General features: G+C 37.9%; 1 protein-coding gene across 4 annotated transcripts in view; it reads left to right on the plus strand.

Moving 5' to 3' along the window:
* LOC149244635 (melanoma-associated antigen G1-like protein) overlaps positions 1 to 24,377 on the plus strand; it is a 38,870-nt gene extending 14,493 nt beyond the window's left edge. For 3 of the 4 annotated variants that reach the window (XM_089374936.1, XM_089374937.1, XM_089374938.1), the window contains 5 exons: positions 18,034 to 18,280; positions 18,364 to 18,516; positions 18,599 to 18,704; positions 18,821 to 18,935; positions 23,988 to 24,377. In XM_089374936.1, the coding sequence (XP_089231062.1) occupies positions 18,034 to 18,280; positions 18,364 to 18,516; positions 18,599 to 18,704; positions 18,821 to 18,935; positions 23,988 to 24,032 (666 nt within the window). In that variant the 3' untranslated portion in view covers positions 24,033 to 24,377. Of the gene's footprint in view, positions 1 to 17,522; positions 17,660 to 18,033; positions 18,281 to 18,363; positions 18,517 to 18,598; positions 18,705 to 18,820; positions 18,936 to 23,987 lie in introns of those variants that run through there. The other variant, XM_089374935.1, reaches the window with a different exon arrangement.
* The last annotated feature ends 1,614 nt before the right edge of the window (positions 24,378 to 25,991 follow it).

The raw sequence follows: 25,991 nt of genomic DNA on the forward strand, positions 1-25,991 counted from the left end.
ATCCTAGGGGATCCAGTATCACTTTTGCTAGAGTGATTGGAGTCTGCCATAGGAGTCCTTCTTTGTAACTTGGTCTAGAAACATCCTCGAAGTCCTACTTCCCTTGGATTGGCTCTTAGAAGTCTCATGCTCTTGAATATACTGTAAGGTCATCTCATACCAAGAGACCTTGATAGACAATTCCTCCCTATTTGAATTGGAAGGTTGACTCCCTTTGAGTTGCTCAACCTTTTGAGCTACATGCTCCTTGTCTTTGTGACTACCTTGCTTCTTGCCATTGCTCAAATAGGTTGGTTTGATAGCCTATAGAGGTTGCTTTCTCTAACTTTAATGACGTGGCCCTTGTTAGAGCTAGATCCCATGGGTCTAATTAGTCCTTGTCCATCTTGGAATGCTACATGGAGCCACTTCTTCTCTATCATAAATATTGAGAGAAAACTCCGCGTATGTTTTGGCACCCATAGCATGTCCTTCACTTTCAACCTACCTCCTGACTTGAGCTGGAATATCACCTTTCCAACCCCCTTCATTGCATGTTTGATATCAACATCAAATTGTAGATAGAGTTCTAAGTCCTGCTTGGTCAAGCTGTCAAGAAGGATATGTCTTGGTCCTTTGAGACATCCACTAAAAGTAAGTTGTTGCTAATCCCCCGACTAGTACGATATCACTCTCTCGCTCTGATAGTTGACCTTCGCTAGTCCTGTTGGCAAACTTGATGTTGTCCCTCTTACCCTGTCGCTAGCCATAATTTCTGAATTGTCCTTGTCGTGACATATCCCTTTCCCAACAACTTTGCACCCTCTTGTGGCTGGTTTGTTCAGAACACACTCAACCTTCCTCGTGGCTGACCACCTTTGCACTGCAGACTGTTTCCTTAACCTAGTTCTTAGCTTCTAGTGGCTTGTACTCTGTGTGCTGATCCTGTTGTGAATTGTGCCTATGTCTGGTCCAAGCGACTTTGTCCTCGTGCCTTTGCTTATCTCAATATATTGAGCTTGGCCTATTCGTTACTTACTCTATTGACGACCCAATGCTGGCCTGCTTTGTGTTTGTGGAGTTGGCATCTACAAGGCAATTGACTCCATTTTGCTTGATTGTTCACGAGGACTCGAGCTTCGTGCTTTTGCTACATGACCTAGTTGACACCTATCATTGTGCACTAATGCCTATTTCGGCACACTGTTAATTTTAAGTATGTTCTATGCTTAGAGCAATTTATTTCAATTTTCACAGTTAGCTCAATATCTTTCCAGATTAGCAATCACATCAACATTAAGGTAAATTGCAGATAGAACATAAACATAAATCGCAGAAGACAAGCCAAGACAAGAGGACACAAGATGTGGCGCTAGCCACGGACAAACCCCAATGTGGGGATACCCTTGATCAATTCTTCTTACATGTTCTTCAATAGTTTAACAGAGAGAGAGATAGTACATTTACAACATAAGTCAACACTTTGACTTATCTAGATAAGAGCATAGATCATCTCTAAGAAGATGATACGTGAGATCAGTTGAAGACATGCTGCTTCAACTGATTCTCCAAGGTGACTCCTTCACCTATCATTATGCTGCATCTCGTCATCATGCTGCACCTCACCGTGCTGCACCATGCTGCACCCATCATCACAATGCTGGACCTCATGACCATGTTGTACACATCATACTGCTGCACCTTATGTTGCACTGTTGTCCCATGTGCCATTGTTGCACCATGCTGCCACAACTGTCCCATGTGCCATTGCTGTACCATGCTACCACAGTTGTCCCATGTGCCATAGCTGCATCATGTTGCCACACTGTTGTCCCATGTGGTATGCTGAACCATGTTGACATACAACATGTCTCATGTGCTTGCAACACCATGCTTGCTACTGTCCCATGTTTGCCTTAGCATTCCTTTGCTGTCCCATTTACTATGTAGTTGTCCCTTGCCACTGTTGCCTAGATATATCATTGTAGATGTTGTCCCTAACAATCATGCTATATCTTGCTGTTGTCCCCTTGCTTCTGGTCCCTTAGCCTTGCCATACCTTACTGTTGTCCCATGTGTCTTAGCAGCACCATGTAGCCCAACTGTCCCATTTACTAGCACTGCTGTCCCGGGCATGTTTGAGCCCTCAAACTCTCCATGCTGTCCTTGTTTTGAGGTGGTTAGGACTACGACCTACCACAGTCCCATGTTGTCACCTACAACTCACCTTTTCGCTGCCCCAAACAACCCTTCTTCAACTCGGCCTGCCCTCGGCTTCCTTTCAGTAGCTTGGTGCCTTGTTTTAGGCCTTAAAACAATCCTCCCTTTCAGCCGCATTAGGCTCGCGTCTAGGGCACCATATGCATGTGGCTAGGGCACCATTGGTATGTTTAGGACAATGTCTATCTTCATCTTAATAGTGGCTAGGATACCCTTGAGATAGCGTAGGTTGGGGCTGCCTTAGGATAGTGTTAGGGCTGCCTTCTTGGATTGCGTTAGGGCTGCCTTTAGGACAACGTTAGGGTTTCCTTTAGGACATCGTTTAGGGTTGCCTTAGGAGTGCGTTTAGGGCTGCCTTTAGGACAACGTTAGGCTTCTTCCTTAAGCTCCTTTAGGTCCATGCATAGAACCCTTCCATCGCTTTGTTGGCCTGCCTTCTTTGCTGCGGCTAGGGCAACCTCTTTTCCTCCAATGTCTAGGGCTTCCACTCCTAGATTTCTCTTCCACTAAAACCCAAGACAAGTGGAGAGAAATCAAGATAGACGTGTGTGTGAAATGACTCTCAAGTCATCTCCTTTTATACTAAAACGTTGAGCACATGGGGTTTATTTGGTTGCTGGCCGACTTTGACGAATTGTCTTATAACACAAATAAAATCATAACTCCATGAATACTTATCGAAATCGGATGATCTTTAGATCAATCCTACACCTCTAGATGAGAGGGATCCAAGAAAAATATCAGCTGCCATAAATAAGATGACCCACATGGAGTTTGGCCCTAGTTGCCAATTTTAACACACACGCTCCTTCACACACACTTCACAAGTCTGACTTGTGTGTTGTTGGCCTAATTTGCAACCCCTCTCTGCTGAGGCTTCATTACTTTGGCAATTGTGTTGTCGCCTTAGTCTACTGTAGATCGACTGATTTGAACTTCCCTTGCATGGTCACCTTGCTACCATTGTCGTGACCCTTTAATTGCCCTTGGTCCAACTCCCAATAACCTCCAAGTTACCACTTCTCGTCTAGCCTCCTTGTGTTGCTGCTACTTGTGTGCAAACCCTGTTTATGTGGTCCATTTCCTCTACCTGGCGATTGCTAGGGTTTTTGCTTGTAGACCATTCAATTGTGTCTACTTCGTTCTTGTGTGTGTGGTTGGCTTGCAATTATGAGCCACACTTGCTGCAACAATTAGAACCATAATGGTTCTTTTCTTGCGCCTTGTGCAGTGGTATAATCTTCCCTTCACTCCTACATCGTTCACATTGTTTGGCTTGACAGGCAGTCTTGTGGCAGCAGGGCCTAATGCTTTTCAACCTTGTTTGCTACTTATTTTATTTTAGTTTTTTAATGTGACCCTTAAAAAATTGAACTTCAATTGCATTTGTAAAAAAAATAATTTCATCCTAATGGTGTATGGTTGATTTTGGTTCTCGACTCACTTAAAAAATATTGTGCTATGTACAATCATGGCCTAACCTGGCTTTGGCGATACTTGTACAAACCTGGTTTCTTGCATGATTGAAAGATCTATTTTTAGAGTTTCTCTCTCTCATCCTTGGATAATGGCCGAATTGAGAAAATTACTCATACAATATGCCTTGCATGTAATCCAACATATTAGGCCCTAGATTTGTCCTCGATTTCCTTGGCTAATCTGAATATCCAATGTTGCACTTTGCACTTCCTCGGACCTGACGCTCTAGAGTATCACACTTCTCACTTGACAAAATCTCACTCTCAAATGCTAATGCCGTTGCATGGTGTGTCCTTCTCCTCTCCTTAGCCTTGATTTTATAACTTACCTTGAGCTAAATCCTTAACCCTAATCTCCAAAGTGATTGATGGTTGAGATTAGATCTCACGTTACTTGAGATTAACAGTTGAGATTAAAACATAATCACTGTTTACTTGACTTTTCCTAAGTTTCTTTAGCTTAATTAGCCAATATAATGAATTATGTGCTTTACAAAGTTAAACTTAGGCAAAGTTACATTAGCAACTTTCTCACACATGAGCAAGTGTCCGAAGGAGATCTTGGGTGACTTTTTGCAGGCCTAGACATTAGTTGTGTGTAGAAGTACCTGCTGGAGCTACAAACATCCACACCCTGATCTCATGCGGTTTGATTTGTTAGTGGCCAATCTACACCCAATCATTGACAACCTCTCATGGATAACTACCATAAAGGAGTTGTTACCATAAAGGAGTCACAACATCTAACCTTTCTTCATCGTTGCTCTGATACCATGTTAAGAATGGACCTGAGTGAGATAGGACAAGCAAAGTGGTGGAAAAGGGTTAATGCCATTCTCTTACTAATTATATTGATTTCAAGATCTGAATTTATAGTACATCAATTGGACCATTCTAGATCTAGATCTCATTGACAACTTGTCAATGGATTATGACAACTGTTGAAATTTGTAGCTATGGTTGGTCTTCATATTGATATGTTTATCATTGATGTACATGTAAAGCATGATCTTCATGCTCTATTGTAAAATCAATTTTTTTTCTATTTATTAAAAGCCAAAATAAAATTTTTGTTTGGAGCCCCAAGTGTCGAAGTCAACTCTCTTCTCCTCAAGTCGGCTTAGTCTCCTTTGACACCCATATAACCTCTTGATTGACTATAAATTGAAGTCATTTGTCCTCCTCTAATAAGCCAATGTGTCTAAGCATAAAAAGCAAGTTTTGGGCATACAAATCAAGTGAAGAAGCAGATCAAAGAAGTTCCTTGGATTACAAAGTATCTCTGTGAAGGTCAAAGCTAATATCTTATCTCATGTGCATAAACAAAAGTTTGTGTCAAGTAAATTTTGTGGTTTGATTCCTTATTATGTGGTGACACTTGTGAGCATATCCGAACTTGTGGTGATTGGCAAAGATTCGAACTTAAGTACAAAAGTCTGTGATAACGTGTAATAGAGAGAGATCCGAACTTGTGGTGATTTGCAGAGGTCTGAACTTAAGTACAAAAGTCTATGATAATGTGTAAAAGAGAGAGATCTGAACTTAAGTACAAAAATATGTGGTGACTTGTAACAGAGAGAGATCTAAACTTGTGTTGATTGGTGACTGGCAGAGATCCAAGCTTAAGTACAAAGGTTTGTGGTGACTTGTGTAACAGAGAGGGATCCGAACCTATAACAAAAGTCCAAACCTATAGTTGATGGTTGTGACAGAGGGTTGACTTGGACACTTGGTGAAGCTGGTTACTTTGACCATAACTTGACTTTGATATCTCTTGTTGGATTGTTTCTCTAAGGAAAGAAGATTGTTCGATTTTCACCTTGGCCACTGACCTAATTTGTTGAAAATTTGGTGGCCCGGGGATGAATTTCTATGTTGGATTCGCAATTTCTGTCACACTAAAACTCGCAGGTATTAGTAAAAGGACGCATTGCCAAAGTTAACAGATCCACAAGAGGCAGTTAAGCACATGTCATGAAACACACGGGAAGCACTGGTTTATCCAATGTCTAACAATATCCCCCCAGCGAGCCGAGCGTGATTTGAACTTGAGACCTTTGGCTTTGATACCACTTGTTGGAATCACGATTGCCGTTACACCAAAACTTGCAGGTATTAGTAAACAAGCACATTGCCAGAGTTAATGGATCCAGAGGTGATTAAGCACATGTTATGAAACGCACGAGGAGCGCTGGTTTATCCAATGTCCATCATTCTAAAAATAGAAAGTCTAAAAATAGAATTTCTAAAAAAGGTCTAAAAATAGAAAGTCTCAAGTATGACTTTCCAAAAATAGTAAATCACCTTGCATCAATTGGTAATCAAGTATTGCTGATGGAAAATCCTTTCTAATCATCAATCAATCCTAATAGCTCAATTTTGACTTAATCATCTATATTATTATTATTATAATTATAATTGTTATATTTTATTAAAAAGAAATTCAAGTCACTCAATCATGGCTCTCAATAATGTTCTCTTACACTCTCATTATTGGCATGACATATTCCTCTTACACTGTCTTACTCTCAATAAAAACATGTCATAAAATATTCCTCTTACACACTCTTTAATGCACATGTTACACTCTTTCTTAAAAACATAAGTTACAAAGGCATGCATACCTCTTTAATGGCATGAGTTACATCTCCTAAATGGGCACGAGTTACACTCCTTGTGTCATGCGAATTACTCCTCTTTTATGGTGTGGATTCATTGCTCTTCCTATATATATTGCTCTCCCTATATATATGTGCCTCATTCTGTCTCCCCTCACTGCTTGTGCATTGTGAAAGAAGGATTCGAACTTGAGAGAGAGAGAGTTAGAGAGACTTGAAGAAGATTGTGAGGAGAGAGACTTGGAGCGTAAGAGTAGAACTTGGTGAGCCAAGGTTGATTCAATGTATGCATCTGTTATTGCTACCAGTGATCTTCATGCTATAGTTTGTTCAGATTTGGGTGAACTTGCCCTTTCTCTTGATCTCTCATTATACTCTGTATCTTTGTTGAACAATTGATTTCTAATAGAAGAAGAATTTGGTTGGGTTTCCCTGTTGTGGATTTTGCCTTGGTCATTGAACTTAAATTCTTTGTGTCTCATTGTATTCTTGGCTGTTTTCTATTGTGCATTTGATTTATGTTCTATCTACAATTGCTTATCTAATACTGAAACATAAAGAAGCCTTGTAATAAGTGATTGCTACAACATAGAACTTCAAAATCTCAACATAATTTTTGGTGTCTCTTGTTTATTGTGCACTATGATCTCTACTTTCTTGTCATTGCTACTAGTTGAATTTCTGAAGTGTAATTATTTGATGAAGACGAAAAATTAAAAGAAGCCCTAATAATTCACAAATAATTATCAGTAGTTTAGAAATAGTACTTGTACACACTGTACTTGGTTTATCAACATGGTATTTGTCAGACCAAGCAGTAACTCCTCAACCAAAATTGATTCGTGTGTTATTCCTTCAGGTAGGTTTTCATTATATACATGAGGGAGAGACTGTTCACTTCATCTCCCGATCACTGTTCATATTACTTATTTATCTATTTACATTATATTCACCCAATGCTGAGGATTAGGTGTCAACATTCCCCCCCTTAATCTGAAGGGATGTTGGTGAGTCCAAGCATCATTCTGAATCATTCAAGCTTTTCTTTTCCAAGCGCTTTGGTGAAGATGTCTGCAATTTGCTCATTAGTGGAACAATGACGGAGATGGATTGTTTTGGCCTCAACATGATGTTGAATCAGATGATATTTAGTATTGATGTGCTTCGTTCGATCATGGAACTTTGGGTTCTTGGCCAACTTTATTGCAGAGGTATTGTCAATCATGAGTGGAGTTGATTGTACTTGTTTTACTTGCAAATCTTCAAGAATTTTCCTGAGCCACACAATTTCTTTTGTTGCTTCAGCTGTTGCCACGTATTCTGCTTCTGTTGTGGAATCAACTAGAACTGATTGTTTGTGTGATCGCTAGGAGACATCGCCTGATCCAAGACTCATAGCATATCCTGAAGTAGATACCCCAGTTTCTTTGTCTCCATCGAAGTCTGAATTAGAGTATCTAATCAAGCTGAAGTAGTCCACCTGTGTATACTTGATTCCAAAGTCTTGAGTTCCCTTCAAGTACCTTATAACTCTTTTTGCAGTGGACCAATGTTCCTCACAAGGCTTTTGCATAAACCTGGAGAGGATTTCAACAGCAAACGAAATGTCTGGTCTAGTAGTAGTTAGGTAGTTGAGACTTCCTACAGGTTGTCTATACTTTGTTGCATCCTCAAATTCTTTTCCTTCAATAGATGTGAGCTTTAAGTTTTGTTCCTTTGGAGTAGTAAGAGGATTGCATTCTGTCATGCCAAACCTGTTCAACAGATCTTCATTGTATTTCTTTTGAGAAAGAAATATGGACTTCGGATGTTGTGTTACTTCAATGCCAAGATAGTAATGAACATAGCCCAAATCAGTGATTTCAAAACTTTTCTCCAATTCCTTCTTTATGGATGCAATGTAGCTTTCATTGTTCCCTGTCATCAAAAGATCTACATATACTACAAGATATACAACTGTTTTGCCAACTTTCTTGACAAATAAAGTTGCATCATCAAGATCGTAATGTTTGAAATTGAGTTTCAGAAGATGCTCAGTTAGTTTTTCATACCAGGCTCACGGTGCTTGTTTGAGTCCATACAAGGACTTCACAAGTTTGCATACTTTATGTTCATGTCCTTTCACAGCAAATCCTTCAGGCTGAGACATAAAACATTCTCTTTTAGATCTCCATTTAAGAAAGCAGTTTTTACATCCATTTGATGGACTTTCCAACCGTTCTGAGCTGCTAGGGCAAAGAGTGTCCGGATGGTAGCCCATTTTGCTGTGGGGGCAAAATTCTCCTCATAATCGGCCCCTTCCTTTTGTGCAAAACCTTATGCCACAAGCCTAGCTTTGCGCTTGTCAAGTGAGCCATCAACTTTATACTTGTTCTTGTTGACCCACTTGCAGCCAATTGGTTTGGTTCCAAATGGAGGATCAACCAGCTTCCAAGTGCCGTTCTTTATGAGGGCATCATACTCCTTTTGCATCGCTTCTTTCCATTCATCATGAGAAGCAACTTCTTTGAAGGAAGTTGGTTCAAAATCTATAGACAAGTTCAATCCACAATCATAAGAAACATCCATATCAACAGGTGAATTAGAGTCATCCACATCACCTCCATTTTGCCGGTTTGAATTTCTAGTTCCTGTCTTTCCAACCTCATCAGGATGAACACTTTCAAGTGTCTTTGTCAGCCACTTTGGGGGACCTTTTTCAGATGGTCGAGGCTGCTCCGCTGATTGAGTTGGGACTGAATCAAGATTGAGTCTCCCAATTCTGTCAATCACATCACTTAAAGCATCAGTTGGAGTTTCATGCAGGGGAGAGTGTTCTTCAGAAGAAGATTCCACATGTTGATCTAGTATAGGAATCCCCCCTTCAAGATGTGGAATCTGATTATCAAATTCTTGAAATGATTTTGCTTTTGCGAATCTATCCAAGCGATCAAGTTGCCGCTCAACAACATTGTCAGTTTTGGATGATTCAAGAAAAATTACATCTCTAGATACAACAAACTTTTTATTTACTTCATCATAGAGACGATATGCTTTGCAGGTGCTTGAATACCCCAAGAAGATACATTTACGACTTCTAGCACCAAGTTTGTTTCTATGTACCTTTGGTATCAAGGCATAATAGGTGGAACCAAAGACCCTGAGATGCTTTACCGAAGGAACATGTCCATACCACATTTCATATGGAGTCTTGTTTGTAATAGCATTAGATGGACATCTATTCTTTATATATGCAGCACATAGAACAGCATCAGCCCAAAACATTATCTTTACATTTTTGAAGAAGAGCATGGATCGTACCATATTTAAGATTGTCCTATTCATTCTTTCAGCTACACCATTCTGTTGGGGATTATAAGGTACAATTGTTTGATGTTTGATCCCATGTTGGCGAAGATAGTTTTCAAATTCATTTGATGTGTATTCTTTTCCATTATCAGTGCGAATAGACCCAATATGAGATTGTGCATAATTTTCAATCCATTTATGAAAATTCTTGAATGTTTGAAAAGCATCAGATTTGTTCTTCAATAAATAAACCCAACACATTCTGGTGTAGTCATCAATAAATGTCATCATATATTTATTTCCATTTGCAGAAGGAACATGCATTGGACCACATAAATCTGAATGAATGAGTTCAAGTTTTCTATGTGCTCTTGAATGTGAATCATGAAAAGACTGTTTGCTATGCTTTCCTAGAATGCAAGCATCACATTGCTTAAGTTTCCTAGGAATTGTAGGCAAACCAACAACACCATTTTTCTTCAACAAGTGGAGACTGTCATAGTTCAAATGTCCAAATCTAGCATGCCATAATAAACTTGATGGAAGAGTACCTTCTTCATGATAAGAATTGTATGAGAAATGTTGTGCACGAGCAGAGGTTCTTTGTAGCTTGAGAAGCCTTTCTTCTTCTATTCCCCTCATGACAAGTGAGTGGTCAGATGCTTTTCTCACCTCAAGCTTGCCATCAAACATATGAATGGAGTGACCTTGCTGGCGGATGTGGACCAAGGACAACAAGTTTCTCTTGAGCTGTGGGAGATATAGAACATGATGCAAAAGAAAGTTTGGAAGACCAGGCTATTTAAGCCTGATTATGCCAAGCCTTGATGGCTTGATTTTTGATTGGTCTGCAAAGTACACTGCTCCATCAACATTGTCAGTAAATTCTTCAAAAAAATCTTTTTTGTGAGTCATGTGGTAGGTTGCTCCTGAATCAAGCAACCAATCATTTTTCCAAGAAGCAAGTGAAGCATTAAATAAATCTTCATTTACTCCAATATTACATTGTGCCACAACATAGTGAGCGGATTCAGGTGCTTTACCTTTGTCTGTATCATCAGTTTTACCTTTCTGTTGGTTTCTTTGCTGCTCAATTTTGTCCCATGGTAACTTGCATGTAGAGGCATCATGTGATCCATTTCTTTTGCAGCGTATGCAGTGCAAATCTGCCTTTTCTCCTTGAGAGTGTCTGCCCCCTTGCCTCTGAAATATCTTCCTCTTCCTCTTCGACCACCTCTTCCTCTTGAAGAATCTTGAGTAGGATGCTTTTCATTATGAGCAAGGCACACAACCTCTTCAGAAGATTCAGGGGCCGTCTTTTTTTCCAAAAGCTTTCTCTCTTTCAGCAAACTTTTTCACAAGAGAGTCAAAGGTGATATCTTTGAGATTTCCATTTGCTTGCAATGACTCAAGATAATTGGAGTAAGTAGGATAAAGTACCTTGAGAAAAGCGATAAGAGGAATATCCAATTCAACCTTAGTGGATTTAATATCATGCATTATAGACTTTATTTCAGATGCAAGAGCAAGAGGATCATTATTTTGCAGTTCAAGAGTGAAGCGTTTAATCATGAATTGAACAACTTCAAGTGCAGAATATGAGTCATAGAGTTCTTTCAGCTTTTGTAAGGCTTCAAAGGCAGTTGAAAATAACGAAATATGGCGACTCACCTCTTCATTTACAGATGCTACGATTAATGCATAAGCTTTGCTGTTCTTGTTTTCCCAAATGACGAGCTCTTTGTTTAAGGTACGCTATTCTGGTTCATTGTCTCCGTCTCTGACACACACTCCTTTCCACAACTCATTAAAAATGAGGTTGTGTTTGATCAAAGGCAGTTGAAAATGATGAAATATGGCGATTCACCTTTTCATTTACAGATGCTGCGATTAATGCATAAGCTTTGCTGTTCTTGTTTTCCCAAATGAGGAGCTCTTTATTTAAGGTAGGCTGTTCTGGTTCATTGTCTCTGTCTCTGACACACACTCCTTTCCACAACTCATTAAAAATGAGGGTGTGTTTTATCATCTGGGACCAGTTAGGATAGTTCTCCTTGCCAGTGAGAACTATTCTCACAATAGATATGATTGAATGCATACTGTAAAAGAAATACTTCTGCTGACAGAAAAATACCTCTGCCAATATACAGTAAAATTGTACTTCTAGTGGTAATTTTTTTTTTTTTTGCTTCTTTTATTAAAATTACAATTCAAAGAAATATATTTTTGATATGACTTGACAGAAAATTCAACTGTCAATACGTGAGACTAATCCTTAACTCATTGCATCAAGGTTCAAGATCTCTTCAACAAATATATTCTTATGTATCTTAGAACAACTATAACTACTCCGTAAGGTATGTCCTCACTACAGGCATTGTTTATAAATCATACTACGTTGCAGATTCACGCAAATGTATATGTATTGACATTCCATGGTGATCCTCCTCTTGCTGTAGCAATCCACATGCTCACGGATTCCAAAAAACCATAAGGGCCTTACACTTCCACGCAAATTACTATATAGACACAAGCCCCACCACCAGATTTGTCACATGCAATACATGCAATTCATGCGATGGAGACAGCATTAACTTACAACGTTTAACAACAGCGTAAATACCATACCAAACAGCCTTATTACAACTGCGTAAATATGTGAACAGCTTCTGGACTGCGTATATGGAGCAGCGTTCAACTCTTCCACTGCGCAACTCTTCACGTCAGGTTCACCACAACAGGTCACATCAAAAGGAAGCCGGTCGTCGTCATTGTGGTTGGAATGGATGCGCACCAGTGGCAAGACAATGCTGTTGCATCGACTTATTGCTCACACAAAGACGTCAGAAATACAAGGATATGTTTTGAATCTTGACCCTCGGGATTTTTATGGTCACAAATGCAGACAGAGCCTTGAATGATCTCAAAGAAAGAAGCCAAGGGACGAATTTTTACAGCAGAGGATGCAGCTGACCCAGCTGGAAATTGTTACGGTGACAATAAGCGGCCAGCAAATTTCAAGATTTCAGAGGAGATAGCAACAACACATTTGAGGGCTAAAGGTGATGATCCATTCACGCAGTGAATAGCAGCACCATTCAATGCAACAACCTCAAGGGCATTCAACTCACTGATTCAGAAGATTTTCAAGTCTGAGGCTGTCAGGTCAGAGAATTCAGAGTTAATTATGGCAGACAGAGCGCATAGGGGCAATGGACAGAGAGCAGTAGGCAGAAGGGAGTTACAACTATTTTGGGAGCTGGCTCTGATATCAGACCAGGCAGTAACTCCTCAACCAAAATTGATTCGTGTGTTATTCCTTCAGGTAGGTCTTCATTATATACATGAGGGAGAGACTGTTCACTTCATCTCCCGACGACTGTTCATATTACTTATTTATCTATTTACATTATATTCACCCAATCCTGAGGATTAGGTGTCAACAGTATCAGAGCTTTGGTGAAGAAATAAAGTTGAATATCACATCTTGGATCAATCTCTTTTGCTGGAATGTTATCTCTATGTCCAAGACTTCTGAGCAAATGACACCTATATGCAAGGAAGGCAACAAACTTTATGGAGCCTCTAACTTCAAAGCATGGAAAAAGAGATTTGACTTTGTGCTAGAAGAACACGAAGTGTTGCAATATGTCCAAGGAAAAGTTCCTAAACCAGATGATGATGACGATGATGATGTGAAAGTAAGGTTTAGAAAGGGTGAAGTCAAGGCTCAAAGAATCTTATTTGAATCTATTAAGGATCATTTGATTCCATTTGTTTTAGAATTAGCTTCATCAAAGGAAGTGTATGATACTCTTGTTAAATTGTTTTCAATCAACAACATTGGTCAAAAGATGTCTTTGAGAAATCAACTTCGTGATGCAAAAATGTCAATAGATGAACTTGTGGCCTCCTACTTCATGAAAATTGCTCACATAAGAGATCAACTGCAAAGTATGGGTGAAGTTATCTTTGAATCTGAATTAATCACTATTGCTCTCAATGGCCTACTAGATTTATGGGATTCATTTGTAGTTGGCATGTGTGCTAGAAAGGATACTCCAAGCTTTGAAGAATTATGGACTAATTGCACTCAAGAGGAATCTAGACTAATCGCTAAAGGGAAGATCCAAAGACATGATGAAATAGAATCTCAAGCCTTTGATGCAAAATCTAGGAGGAATAATGGTAAGAAGTTTGGTTTTCAAAATACAAATGTAGATAGAAGATCCAATTTGCAAAGAAAGAAAAATTTGTCAAAAGTCCAATGTTTTGGATGTCGCAAATTTGGACATTATAGAAATAATTGTCTTGAAGCATCAAAAGATAAGAAGAGAAAGAGTAATGATGATAGTGATAATGAGAATCCTCATCAAAAGAAATCCAAGAATGGTTCTTCAAAAGCTTTAGCAGATGTTAAAGACTTGTATTACTAGAATTACTGCAAGTAGTTTAGGAGCAAGAGGGAGTTGAAGGGGTCCCTCACACTGAATTATAAGTTATTTAGAACCCTTCTTAAAAGATATTCAATAGTCCATGGAAATTTGGAACTCTTGATAATAAAGGTCTAGGGTTTGTGGATAAAACCCTAGATTTCAGACCTAGTTCAATATTACCGCTAAAAGGTGTGACCCTAGCTCGTGAGAGGAATGAAAGAAGTCATTTGCAAGAAGAATTAGGCAAGAGGAAGCTGCTATTTTTTTGAAAAAGATAAGTATCTTATATCCCTTTTTGTTTGATTATTATTGACATTTTCACTATTAGTTAGTCTTTTGTTCCTTGCTTGATTGTAATTAATCTTCCTTGTCCTCCTGTGAGGATTGTAGGTACATAGTAGAAGTTGACAAGACAATAGTTGGAAGGAGTGGAAGAACGAAGCAAAGCAAAAAGACTTTTTTAGATTCATGACTTGTGTTAAGAGATATAGTACTAGATGATCTGAACTCCGAGGGAGAAGTTCGAAGTATGATTTGATCATGGTGCCTACAAGATCTAGTAATGGAAGCTCCTCCCATTAAGAAAGAGAGAATCTGACAAGACATTTGTCCCTGTTGTGAGAAGGAGCAGTTGTCTCAGTCTGAGAGGGAGCATCCAACATTAGGGATCTTGTGAACAAAACAATTAATGGTCAGCTTGTGTTACCTGCATGGTACAGTTAGTCATGGATGTGCTGAGATGTACAATTGTGGACTTAGTTTGGGCAAAGAGTGTTGAAGACAGAAAGGATTTGTTGCTTCAGTTTGGGCTCTTTCTTGAATAAAACATGAAGCAGTCATTTGTTGCACTCTGTATGGTAGAAGTGTATTGCAGCTTGGCAAGTTGAGAAGCTGGATGACTTATGGATTATTTTTAGGTGCTGATGGTGACCATGATGACCGGTCAAAGCTTCATTCGAGAGTCGAGACTCGATGCTGAAGGGAGTTGTGAAACTCTTGTACATCTCTACTGATAAGCATATAACTGATATTTTTACGATGCCTTTTTCTAGAAGCAAGTGTACAAGCTTGGGCTTGATGAGATTACCTCTCTCGTTGAGAGGGAGAGGCGATGAGACTTTATTATGGACAGGCATTCTCCCTGTCTCTTCATGACCTTGGTTGGAGAATGGTTTGATATTCTCCCTGTGTCATCTTGATCTTGGTTGGAGAAGTTCTCCCTGTGTCATTTTGACCTTGGTTGGAGAATGGTTTGATAGATTAGATAGCATCATGGACTGACATTCTTCCTGTGTCATGTACTATGACTTGATTAGGGAGGTTATCCTTGTGTTGAGGACATAGACCTTGGTTGAAGAATTGTCCCGTGGATTGACATTTTTCTTGTGTCACTTTGACCTTTGTTGGAGAATAGTCCTAGAGGCTGCTCGGATATCTTTCTAGAGTGAGCAAGACTCTCCCAACATCATGCTTGGATTTCGTTCTAGAGTGAGCTTCTTGGTGTTTCACCTAGATTATGTCTATATTTGTTTGATGGTAAACTGTGATTATGATGGTGCTGTGATTCTGATATTGATGATGATGCTTATCTTGATCTTTCCTTGAAGAATTTGTCTACTTGAGATTATCTTGATAGTCATTATGAATACCTCCATAGCTAAGAGGGACTGTTGAAGTTTGTAGCTTTGGTCAGTCTTCATATTGATATGTTTATCATTGATGTACATGTAAAGCATGATCTTCATGCTCATTTGTATAATTGAAATTATTTTTATTTATTAAAAGTCAAAATTAAAATTTTATTTGGAGCCCCAAGTGTCCAAGTCAGCTCTCTTCTCCTCAAGTTGGCTCAGTCTCCTTTGGCACCCATTTGACCTCTTGATTGACTATAAATTGAAGTCATTTGTTCTCCTCTTATAAGCCAATTCTTCTGAGCATAAAAAGCAAGTTATGGGCATATTAATCAAGTGAAGAAGCAGATCAAAGAGGTTCCTTGGATTACAAATTATCTTTGTGAAGGACGAAGCTAATATATTATCGCCTGTGCATAAATCGAACTCTGTGTCAAGTAAATTCTGTGGTTCGATTCCTTAATTCTGTGGTGACACTTGTTAGCAGATCCAAACTTGTGGTGATTGGTAGAGATTCTAGCTTAAGTACAAAAATCTGTGATAACGTGTAATAGAGAGAGATCTGAGCCTGTGGTGATTGGCAGAGATCTGAACTTGAGTACAAATGTCTGTGATTGTTGGGTTGTGTTTTGGCATGTATATATATGTATTGTAACATTGAAAGGAATATAATGAAAAATCAATCTGGTAGTCCCGGTTTTGGGATCCAGGGAAAATCTTTGTGTATTTTTATGCTCTCGCCATTGTTTACTTTCTGTTTTTAGAATTTGTATGCAGGTAATTTGTGTACGGGGTTAAAACCTACAATGATAACGTGTAACAAAGAGAGACGCGAACCTATAACAAAAGTCCAAACCTGTGGTTGACAGTTGTGACAGAGGGCTGACTTGGACACTTGGTGAAGCTGGTTACTTTGACCATAACTTGACTTTGATATCTCTTGTTGGATTGGTTCTCTAAGGAAAAAAGATTGTTGGGTTTTCCCCTTGTGGGTTTTTCCCTGGCCACTGACCTTATTTCTGGTGTCTCTTGTTATAGTGACCTGTAATCTCTACTTTCTTGTCATTGCTACTAGTTGAATTTCTGAAGTGTAATTATTTGATGAAGAAGAAGAATTCAAAGAAGCCCTAATATTTCATAAATAATTATCAGTAGTTCGGAAATAGTACTTGTACACATTGTACTTGGTTTCCCAACAACAACATCTCATGAAAAGATAAGGATTACAACTCATGTCTATGTGGTCTTCGACTTTGTGATTGGCTAGAGACTCATTCTAACAATACCATCTTTATTTCTAAAAATCTTCCTGCCCCTGTTCTTCAATGGATCATGACAATATCTTATCAAAGGATAAGGTTTACAACTCATGTCTATGTGGTCTCGGACTTTGTGATTTTCTAGGGACTCATTCTAACAATACCATTTTTATTTCTAAAATTCTTTCTGCCCTGTTGGTCCTGTGTTGCCTTTTGCTGCTCCACTGAAGTTTAGCTCTACTGAATTTTCCCCTTGGGACTTTCCAGGTTTCCTGGACACTATTGAGAGCTTTAGAAACAATTGATAGATGAATTCTTAGTTGAATTTATATTTATTTACTTATATGTAAAGTGTTTATACTGTATTTGCTTATGTTAAAGAGTGATAAAGTATAATTGATGGCTACTAAATTCAATCTTGTCTTGAATTTTAAGAACTTATCTACCATGAAATAATCTGTGTGCTGTGGCCTTTGCTATTTGTTTAGGTTATCCGAGTAAAATTCTTGGCGACCTATTTTTACTCTTCATACTGTTCAAGTATTGATTGGTTAATCTCTCTGTATAGAATGTGGTCCTTGCTGTTTCTTAGGAGTGACGATGAAAAGTGCATTTCATAGCAACACAATTCCAGCCTCTTGAAGTTACTGGCAAGCTCCTTTAACATTAATGATTCGTTTGATTCTTCTAGTGCAGCTGCCAATAGATAGAACTGTTGTGCATAAAGATGATTTGAACACAGTGCTATGGGTAATGTATTACTGCTTACTAGTTGTAGACTATTATCTGCCTTGCTGCTTTGCATTGGTTTTTTTGGAGCGTCTCTGTTAAAATCAAACTGAATCTTATTCAAATCTGTGTCTTTTTTTTTGTTAAATGAACTGGCAGTCTAGTTGAAAGAATTAGCAAGTTTTCACCATGGTTTATTCTGTAAGAAAATATTTGATGTGATTACTTTCACATTATTGTCTCCTCAAAGCAACCCCAAATTAACTAAACAAAAATGACTTACTGAAATCTAGGCTAAAGTCAAACTAGGCTAAATCATGTCACACTGGGTAATGAACATGATCCTCACTTATATTTGAGTGAGATGATATCATATTGTATGATTGGTGCTGCAGGAACGAGATAAGCTTGTTGCTGAAATGATGAGATACATGCTTTTTAAACTTCATCAGCATCCAGGTGTTCCTGTGAAAAGAGAAGAGCTCGCGCAACTTGTTACCAAGAACTACCGTCAAAGAAATCTTCCAGCGGTGGTAATCACTCAGGCTCAAAAGAAATTTGCAACCATTTTTGGCTATGAAATGAAAGAGCTGCAGCGTTCTCGACCGACAAAGAGTAACAATGTCCGTTCAAGTCAACAAAGTAAGCTCTCAAACTGAGTGAGTCAAATGATTGGAGGTTAGCATGCCTTACATGCTTGCTTAAAGGATCCATGTTGTTTGTAGGTACGACAGAGTCCAAATCATATATTTTAAAAAGCATGTTACCAGAGGAACTTAGGACCAAACTTGTTGACAACAAGGAGACTTCACATTTTCTTGGTTTGACTTTTGCAATTGTTGGCATTGTGCAACTTGCGGGAGGCAAAATTCCAGAGGGTAAATTTTTAAACCAAATGAAAAATAATTCTCAAGTACTTTTGCAATGAAACCAATATTTCTCAACACAACTTACTTGCAGATGCATTATGGCAATATCTGAGACGATTAGGGTTGGATGAACATGATGAGAAACATCCACAATTTGGAAATGTAAAGCAAGCAATAGAGACAATCGTCAAGCAGAGGTAAGACCAATTGTTTTACTGTGTTAACTTTGCTCATTATGTGATTGGATCATCCAAAAAGATTTGCGTCTTAGCCATTTGAACATGTTAGCGTGATTCACATTTTATCTTGGCAGATACATACAAAAGGAGAAGGCCATTGGTCCAGAAGGTGATATGATAGTTTATGAGCTTGCTGAGAGAGCTTTGGATGACATTGTTAATGGCAGGCTTAAAGAATCTATAACACAGGTAAGTGATTTTTCTATTCTATGTAGTTTGTCAAAATAGTTCAATTTTATCTGTCTAACTCTTCTTTCCAGTTTTTTGGTGAACCATTGAAGTTCCCCTTTCAATGCGAGTAACAATGTTACATTTAAGTTTGCCATGTTGTTCTACATTATCTCTAGGGTGGAATGGTTATTGCATAACCAGTTTGGGAGGTTATGTCATTTTGTCTTTGCTTAAGTTTGCAGCTTTCTGTTCTCTCAGCAATGTTATAAATTCTAATAACCATTTTGGTATAGTCTGGGTAGCCACTAGCCAACTAAAGTTTTGTTATGACAAACTAATCGTAATCACAATTGATGTAAGGTATACCGTATTACTAGATGACTAGTAGTGGTAATTGTCGATTGCAGCTGCAAGTAAATCAGCTTCTGTCAAATGATGTTGGAGATGTGTAGGTTTAAATGTGAATCAGTATCAAACACTAATTGGAATTGGAATGTTGGACATTTGTTGGATATTATGTTTTCTTACTCCCAAAGTGACTAAGTACAGAAGGTCAAAAATAACCTTTTACGCTATATTATGTGGAACGACCAGCTAAGTAATATTTTGTGATGACAAACTAGTGGTAACCAACAACTGCAGTAAGGTATTACTAAATGATTAGTACTGGTAACCAGCATTTGCAGCTGCAGGTGAAGCAGCTTCTCTCAACTGATGTGTTGGAGGTATGTAGGGTTGGCCGTGGATAAGTATCAAACACTAATTGGAATAGGAATGTTGAACGCTTGTTTGATGTTGTGTTTTCTTACTCCCAAGGTGACCAACCACAAAAGGTAAATGGCCTTTCAAGGATGGTCATCTGGGAAGAGGGAGATCGAAGCAGTCACTTAGCAGCAAAGTGCTTTCTAAACATATATAATAAGGTCTTACTAAATGATTAGTAGTGGCAACCAGCATTTGCAGCTGCAGGTGAAGCAGCTTCTCTCAACTGATGTGTTGGAGGTATGTAGGGTTGGACGTGGATAAGTATCAAACACTAATTGGAATTGGAATGTTGAACGTTTGTTTGATGTCATGATTTCTTTTTCCCAAGGTGACCAACCACAAAAGGTAAATGGCCTTTCAAGGATGGTCATCAGGAAAGAGGAAGATCAAAGCAGTCACTTGGCAGCAAAGTGCTTTCTGAACATATATAATAATCAAAGGATTAAGAGATAATCATTTGACTTAAATATAATATTATAGAATGGTCAAGCGAAGGGTATGACTTGTCATATGGTATGGATCACGAGCATGGAAACCTTAAATTTTTTTTTCTGCAGTTGATGGGAATAATTGTAGATGTCTGGATTCCTGGAGCTATAGTCGGTGTTATAGTAGTTCAGGGCCACCTCTGTATCCATGTTGCATGTTGTCATTATAATATGTGTGACATTCTTGTTGGCATTTAGGTTCCATTGTGAGTGTTATCTGAATCATTTCATATATATTTTCAAATAATGTTGATTTTAAATTTACCTTGGACAAGTGGTTTCCCATGGGTTAGTCTCTACCTAGGGAAAAATGTCCAAAATAATTCTTTTCCTAAACGTGACTTTATAAAGTGAAAGTGACTTTATAAGTGGTAAAGTCAATGTTAAATTATAAAGTGAAAAGTGACTTTAGACATAAACTACAACGTGGGTACTTTATTTAATGGGTGAGTTAAAAAATAGAAAGTGAGAATTAAATGCATATTTATTTTCATTCCTTGATCTAAATGAATCTGAGCCATTAGATCTTAGGGTTGCCCAAAAGTCATTTAGGGAAACAAAAGGGGGAAAAGAAAAGAGAGACTGCATTAATTCTTCATGAGCAGATTGGAGAAATGAGGTTGAGAGTTGGAGAAAAGTTTTGAAAAAGAAATTTGTTGCGGCAAGCTGAAGGAGTGATTTCTGGAAATGGAAATCAAGGCTTAGAAGACAACAAAAAGTACAGTATGAACAACATTGAATGCTATGAGCTGCATGTCGTTCGAGAAAAGTTTTTTATTTTTATTTTTTTGAAAAAAATCTGTACAGTTTGTACAATGGTATAGAAATTCGCAGTCTGTACAATCGTATCCGTACAGTACAAATTTTCAGCTTCAAAGGCACAGTTTTCAAGGAGTTTTGGGCTGAAGAGATAAGTTGTATTTTGTTGTTTTGTTGTCTGCAAATGTATTTTTCCTGAACTTGAAAGATAAATAAATTTGAAGAGCTCTCTAACAGGTTTTCCCGGCAGAAGATTGAAAGGGCTTTTCAACCAAATCAGCTTGTGTGGCGATGAAAGTATGCAGAGATAGCGAGCCGTAGAAGGAGCCCTAGCATGGAAGAAGCCCTAGCAAAACAATGGATAAAGAATTTATATGGAAGCCCTAACATTGTCCAAGCCATATATTGAAACCCTAGGTAGGAAGCCCTAACATTGTCCAAGCCATATGATGAAACCCTAGGTGTGTCAATATGATGACAAAATCCCTTGTACATCAATCAAACCCTTACAAAATGATGAATATGCCAAATAACCCTCAAACAGGGCTGCCATGACAAACATTCATATGAGGGAAAGAAAATTAAAAATGTTAAGAATAGAGATCATTTCTTGAAAAAATTACATCAGCTTGTAGAGGGTTCCAAAAGCTTTCTAATGAGCACTCATATGCACGAATGAAATGCACAAATTGGAATTTTAAACTGGCAAAATACAATGGAATATGGACAAAAATATTTTTGCCCTTCAAATCAGACTTTCATTAAAAGAACTTCGGGTTTGCTTCTGCACCTGGGGTTTGTCATCATATTGACATTAATGACAACTTTATCCAACATCTGTTAATGAAGGAACTAGTTGGATAACAATTTTCCAGGGGTCATTGCCCTTCGAAAGCAAGGAAACCCTTACCTTCCATGATAGGAAGTTGGATGCTCCATCAAATCTCTCTAGAACCTGAGATTTGCTGCCGGTATTTTTCAGATATGATCAAATTGCTGTGGAATTGAGGTTGGTCTTTCAAGCACCCACAAGATTTACTTCTGGTTTATAGATTTGATGCGATCTTGAAAATTGGCTTCCTCTTCAGAATGTTTGCTCTGATATCATGTTAATTTTCTAACCCCAGTCCTTAGGCAAATTACTCCTTAGTGATTTCTTTGGAAAAAATGAAATGTCAAATTTAACTCACTAATAAAATGCACAAATTGGAATTTTAAACTGGCAAAATACAATGGAATATGAACAAAAATATTTTTGCCCTTCAAATCAGCTTTTAATTAAAATAACTTCAAAGCTCACAAGGGCTTACTTATAGGAAAATGGCCCTCTCAGAAAACAATACAAGCTACAACCAAATTTGAGAAATTTTCTGGGCACTTCTAATAGCATGCACGGCCTTGCAAAAATCTGCTGAATCAACCCTCGACCTCCTGGCTATTCTACAGCTTGCTCGCGACTGCTGTACAGCCCGTGCACGGCTGTTGTACAACCTGCAAATCTGCCTCCTGTTTTGGCCTGTGTGTGGGCTGATATCTTCTGCTGTGTAATCCTTACTGTCTTCTCGAGACCTGACCGCTGGATGAAATTCCTTTATCACCCTTGCTGAGGTCTCAAGTTACTATCTTTTGTCTCTTAATCACTCAATGTGTCTTTCTTCTTCACCTAGCCTTGCCTTTATAATCTTGAGTTATTGATGGAATCAAACAACCATTGATTACCAAGTTTCAATAACCCTAATCTCTCGATGAGATTGGCGGTTGTGAATAAGACTAGATCAACAATCTATATTTGCTTAATTCACTAATATAAAAGCCTTACATTTCATTAGATGTTATCATTTGAATAATGACACTTCACTTTAATAATTCCTTAAAATTTAAATTAAAGTGAATTATTAAGTTAAATACTTTGGATGACTTCCACGCATCTTGACACACCTGTGCAGAAGTACCTGTCTGAGCTACAAACATCAATGTGGGCCCTATATCCTTTGGAATTAACATTGTTCCTGTCATATTTCCAAGATAGGAACTTTGTGTAGTGTATAGTGATATGGAAAATCTTCTCTGAAGTTGGTTGATCAAATAAATCACATTTTCTGTTGTGCTTTTCTTTGAGATTCTATATCATATATGCTGGTTTTGGTCAAAAGCTTGAGAGACCTATATTTCAGTACCAGGTAAATGATAGCTACAAGGTCAATGTTATGGTTAACAATGCTGTAGCATTTCAAAATGTGCAGAAGGTTTAACCTTAGGAGTCTTCCTATGTTGATATGTTGCATTATGTTACGTCCTAGCGTTAGGATTGTGTGTGCAAGATTGAAAATATTTTTATTAAATCATTTTGCTCTTTCCACGACACTAGTGGTATGTAGGGCTGTAACATAACTCCACCTTTAGGAGACTTATCCTGAATTTCTTGTGATTCCCTTGCAAAGGCTGATGCAATAGCTTATTTTGTTTCTTTAGAGCCAAAATTGATCAACTATATCTGGGAGATGTCTGGTGTATCTTGAAGACAGATGGTTAATTTGATTGTTGTTTCCTTATTTCAGATTTTTGAACGATCTTGGAGTCCTGTGTTGAACTTGGCATAGAAGTTTTATTGACTGTACTATTAAAAATGTATTCTGCTGCTGAAGTTCAATTGAGTTCTCCACTGTAGTCCTTTTTATCAATTTTCAATGAATTTACTCTAAGATTGCTAAGACTTAAAGAGCTTGATGCTTCATCTCTGTGAGGCGGTGAGTATTCGGAAGCCAATTATAATGGTGGCTTAGATTTTAAGGTAGCTTAGGTCATGAATGTGCATCCTTTCCCCTATATGGTTGAGGTTGTGTTTAGGCTCAGCACAATAAATCCAAGGTGTGGAGAACAATTAGCTATTATTTTTTGTTTTGAATAGGTGGCTTTATGTAATTTTTCATGCGGCCCTGTATATAGATGTATAGCCATCAGATGGGCATGACAATAACTTAGCCTAAGGTATAATTTTTATTTATTTATCTATTTATTTTTATTTTTTTAAATGTATCTGACATCTAATTTTTTGCAGATTGTCAACCAGGGCATTCCTACGGCTGAGCCTTCTGAAGCATAACAGAGGCTAAGTTAAAATGAATTTTGTCCCTTTGCAAACAAGTTACAGTTATCTACTTCCAAGGATTTTGCATTCCTTTCCTCGAAGTTAGATGAAATTGTTGTGATTTGCACAGAAGTGGTTGTAAGATATTGTACCACATATGTTGTTGAGCAAGCTTATATTGTCATCTTCATACCCTTGTAAGCAAAGCAATCATATCTAGCTACATCACTTTTAAATTTTGAAAGAACATGACGGTAATAATTGGAATATGTAATGGTATGACAACTGGTGTTATGCATTGTATGTAATATATACCCTTCTCTACTCCAGTAGTAATTATATATAAAACAGTTTCATTAATGCCTTCCTGCATGTTAATATTTTTCCAGCAGACAGTTTATACTCGCTGCCAAAATTTTGTAAGTAATGTTTCATCCTGTTAGGGGAACTGTAAATCAAAAAATATTATTTTATTAGTGATAAATGAAATATAGTTTGAGCTCTATCTTGGTTGCTGAGATCTAATTTAAGTGTAGCTTTGTGGCAAATGATTGCTTAGCAAGTTTGTTGTTGGACAAGTGAATATATAAATATTGGTTAAAATTGTTTCTATGTAAATTGGTTTTGCCATAGCATGAGTTCACGAGTCCCGTAAACTATAAAAATAAATTTATCCCCCAATTTTTTCCTTTTTTTTGGGAATTAAATTAATTTTAATTTTTCTTCTCATGCACATTCCTGATGCGTGGCCTCACTGATTATATTTCTGTATCATAGATCCATCGAACCCTGGATCTAGTAAGCACTGAAAGGGATACAGGAACTCACGACCTTTCGATGCTTAAAAGCTCCTGGGATAAGATAGATCTATGTTAGTGTATTATTTGACAAAAATGGTCTGTGTTTTTTTCTGTTATTTCACTTTAAACACTGGGCATCAAATTATTTTTTCCATTTTAATTTATCAACTTTACAAACATTATGTTGGTATATCTCCTCACCGTGTGTTTATATAGTGCATCTTGCTGCTCTTGGTTCAATGAACTGCACAATGGTATTCTTGAATCTAGAAATGTTGGAAAAACTGAGGATTGTAACATGTACTGATCCAAAATGGATCTAAATTATTCTCTTTCTGACTTTTTGGCGAAGTTTGAAGTCAAGGATCAATTTGGAGCTCAAAGGCCAAAGACCTCGTCGCGAAATGAATCACTTGATGGTTGGCATGTCAATGCAGCAAATGCCCAATGGAAATGCAACCAATGAGAGACGGGAAAAAATGCAACTTGGGACGTCTGCTCATAGATCAGAAGACAAAATGCAAACTGTCGCGGATAAGAATACATAAAATCTCTGTTGAAGTTGTATAGGTCATCCTTTGTAAAGTTTTCCCATGCATGATTAATAAGCCATCAAATGCTGGTTTTTCTGTTCATGTTCCCAAGGTAAGAATTGTGTTGTTATGGCATTAATTACTTTGTAATTGGATTTGTTTTGGTTTGGGATTCATGTGTGTGTTTCCATCTAATACAAATACATGTTCCAACACCCTACAACGCTTGAAATTTTTCCAGTGTCAATACATATCAACAATCACCCATTTAACTATCAAATAGATTACATATAGCTGATTTAGTGTTTGTTTGTTCACTCGTATAGCCTATGGTGTGTGTAAATTCCTGGAGTAGCCCAGATTGGCGTAACATTGAATATCGGTTGTGTTAATCAATTGCTGGAACCAATGTAGGGCAGCCACAACACTAATTACCCACTTGATGCTCCACTGGTAGGCATTGAATTTTTCTTATGTGAATGGCTGATGGTTTCCTACAATTTTGTAATGCCCTATTTGATCTTATTATCTTACTTTACATTAGCTTATTACCCTACCTATTGAATGGTTGACTTAATTGTGCTCAAGTATTATTAGTATTCCAATAAGTATTATTAGTAGTGTATGCTACCTATATACCC

This window comes from Pinus tabuliformis, chromosome 8 (genome assembly GCF_031772625.1).
Source record: "Pinus tabuliformis cultivar Carrire ecotype Pingquan chromosome 8, CPIR1, whole genome shotgun sequence".
NCBI lineage: Eukaryota > Viridiplantae > Streptophyta > Pinopsida > Pinales > Pinaceae > Pinus > Pinus tabuliformis.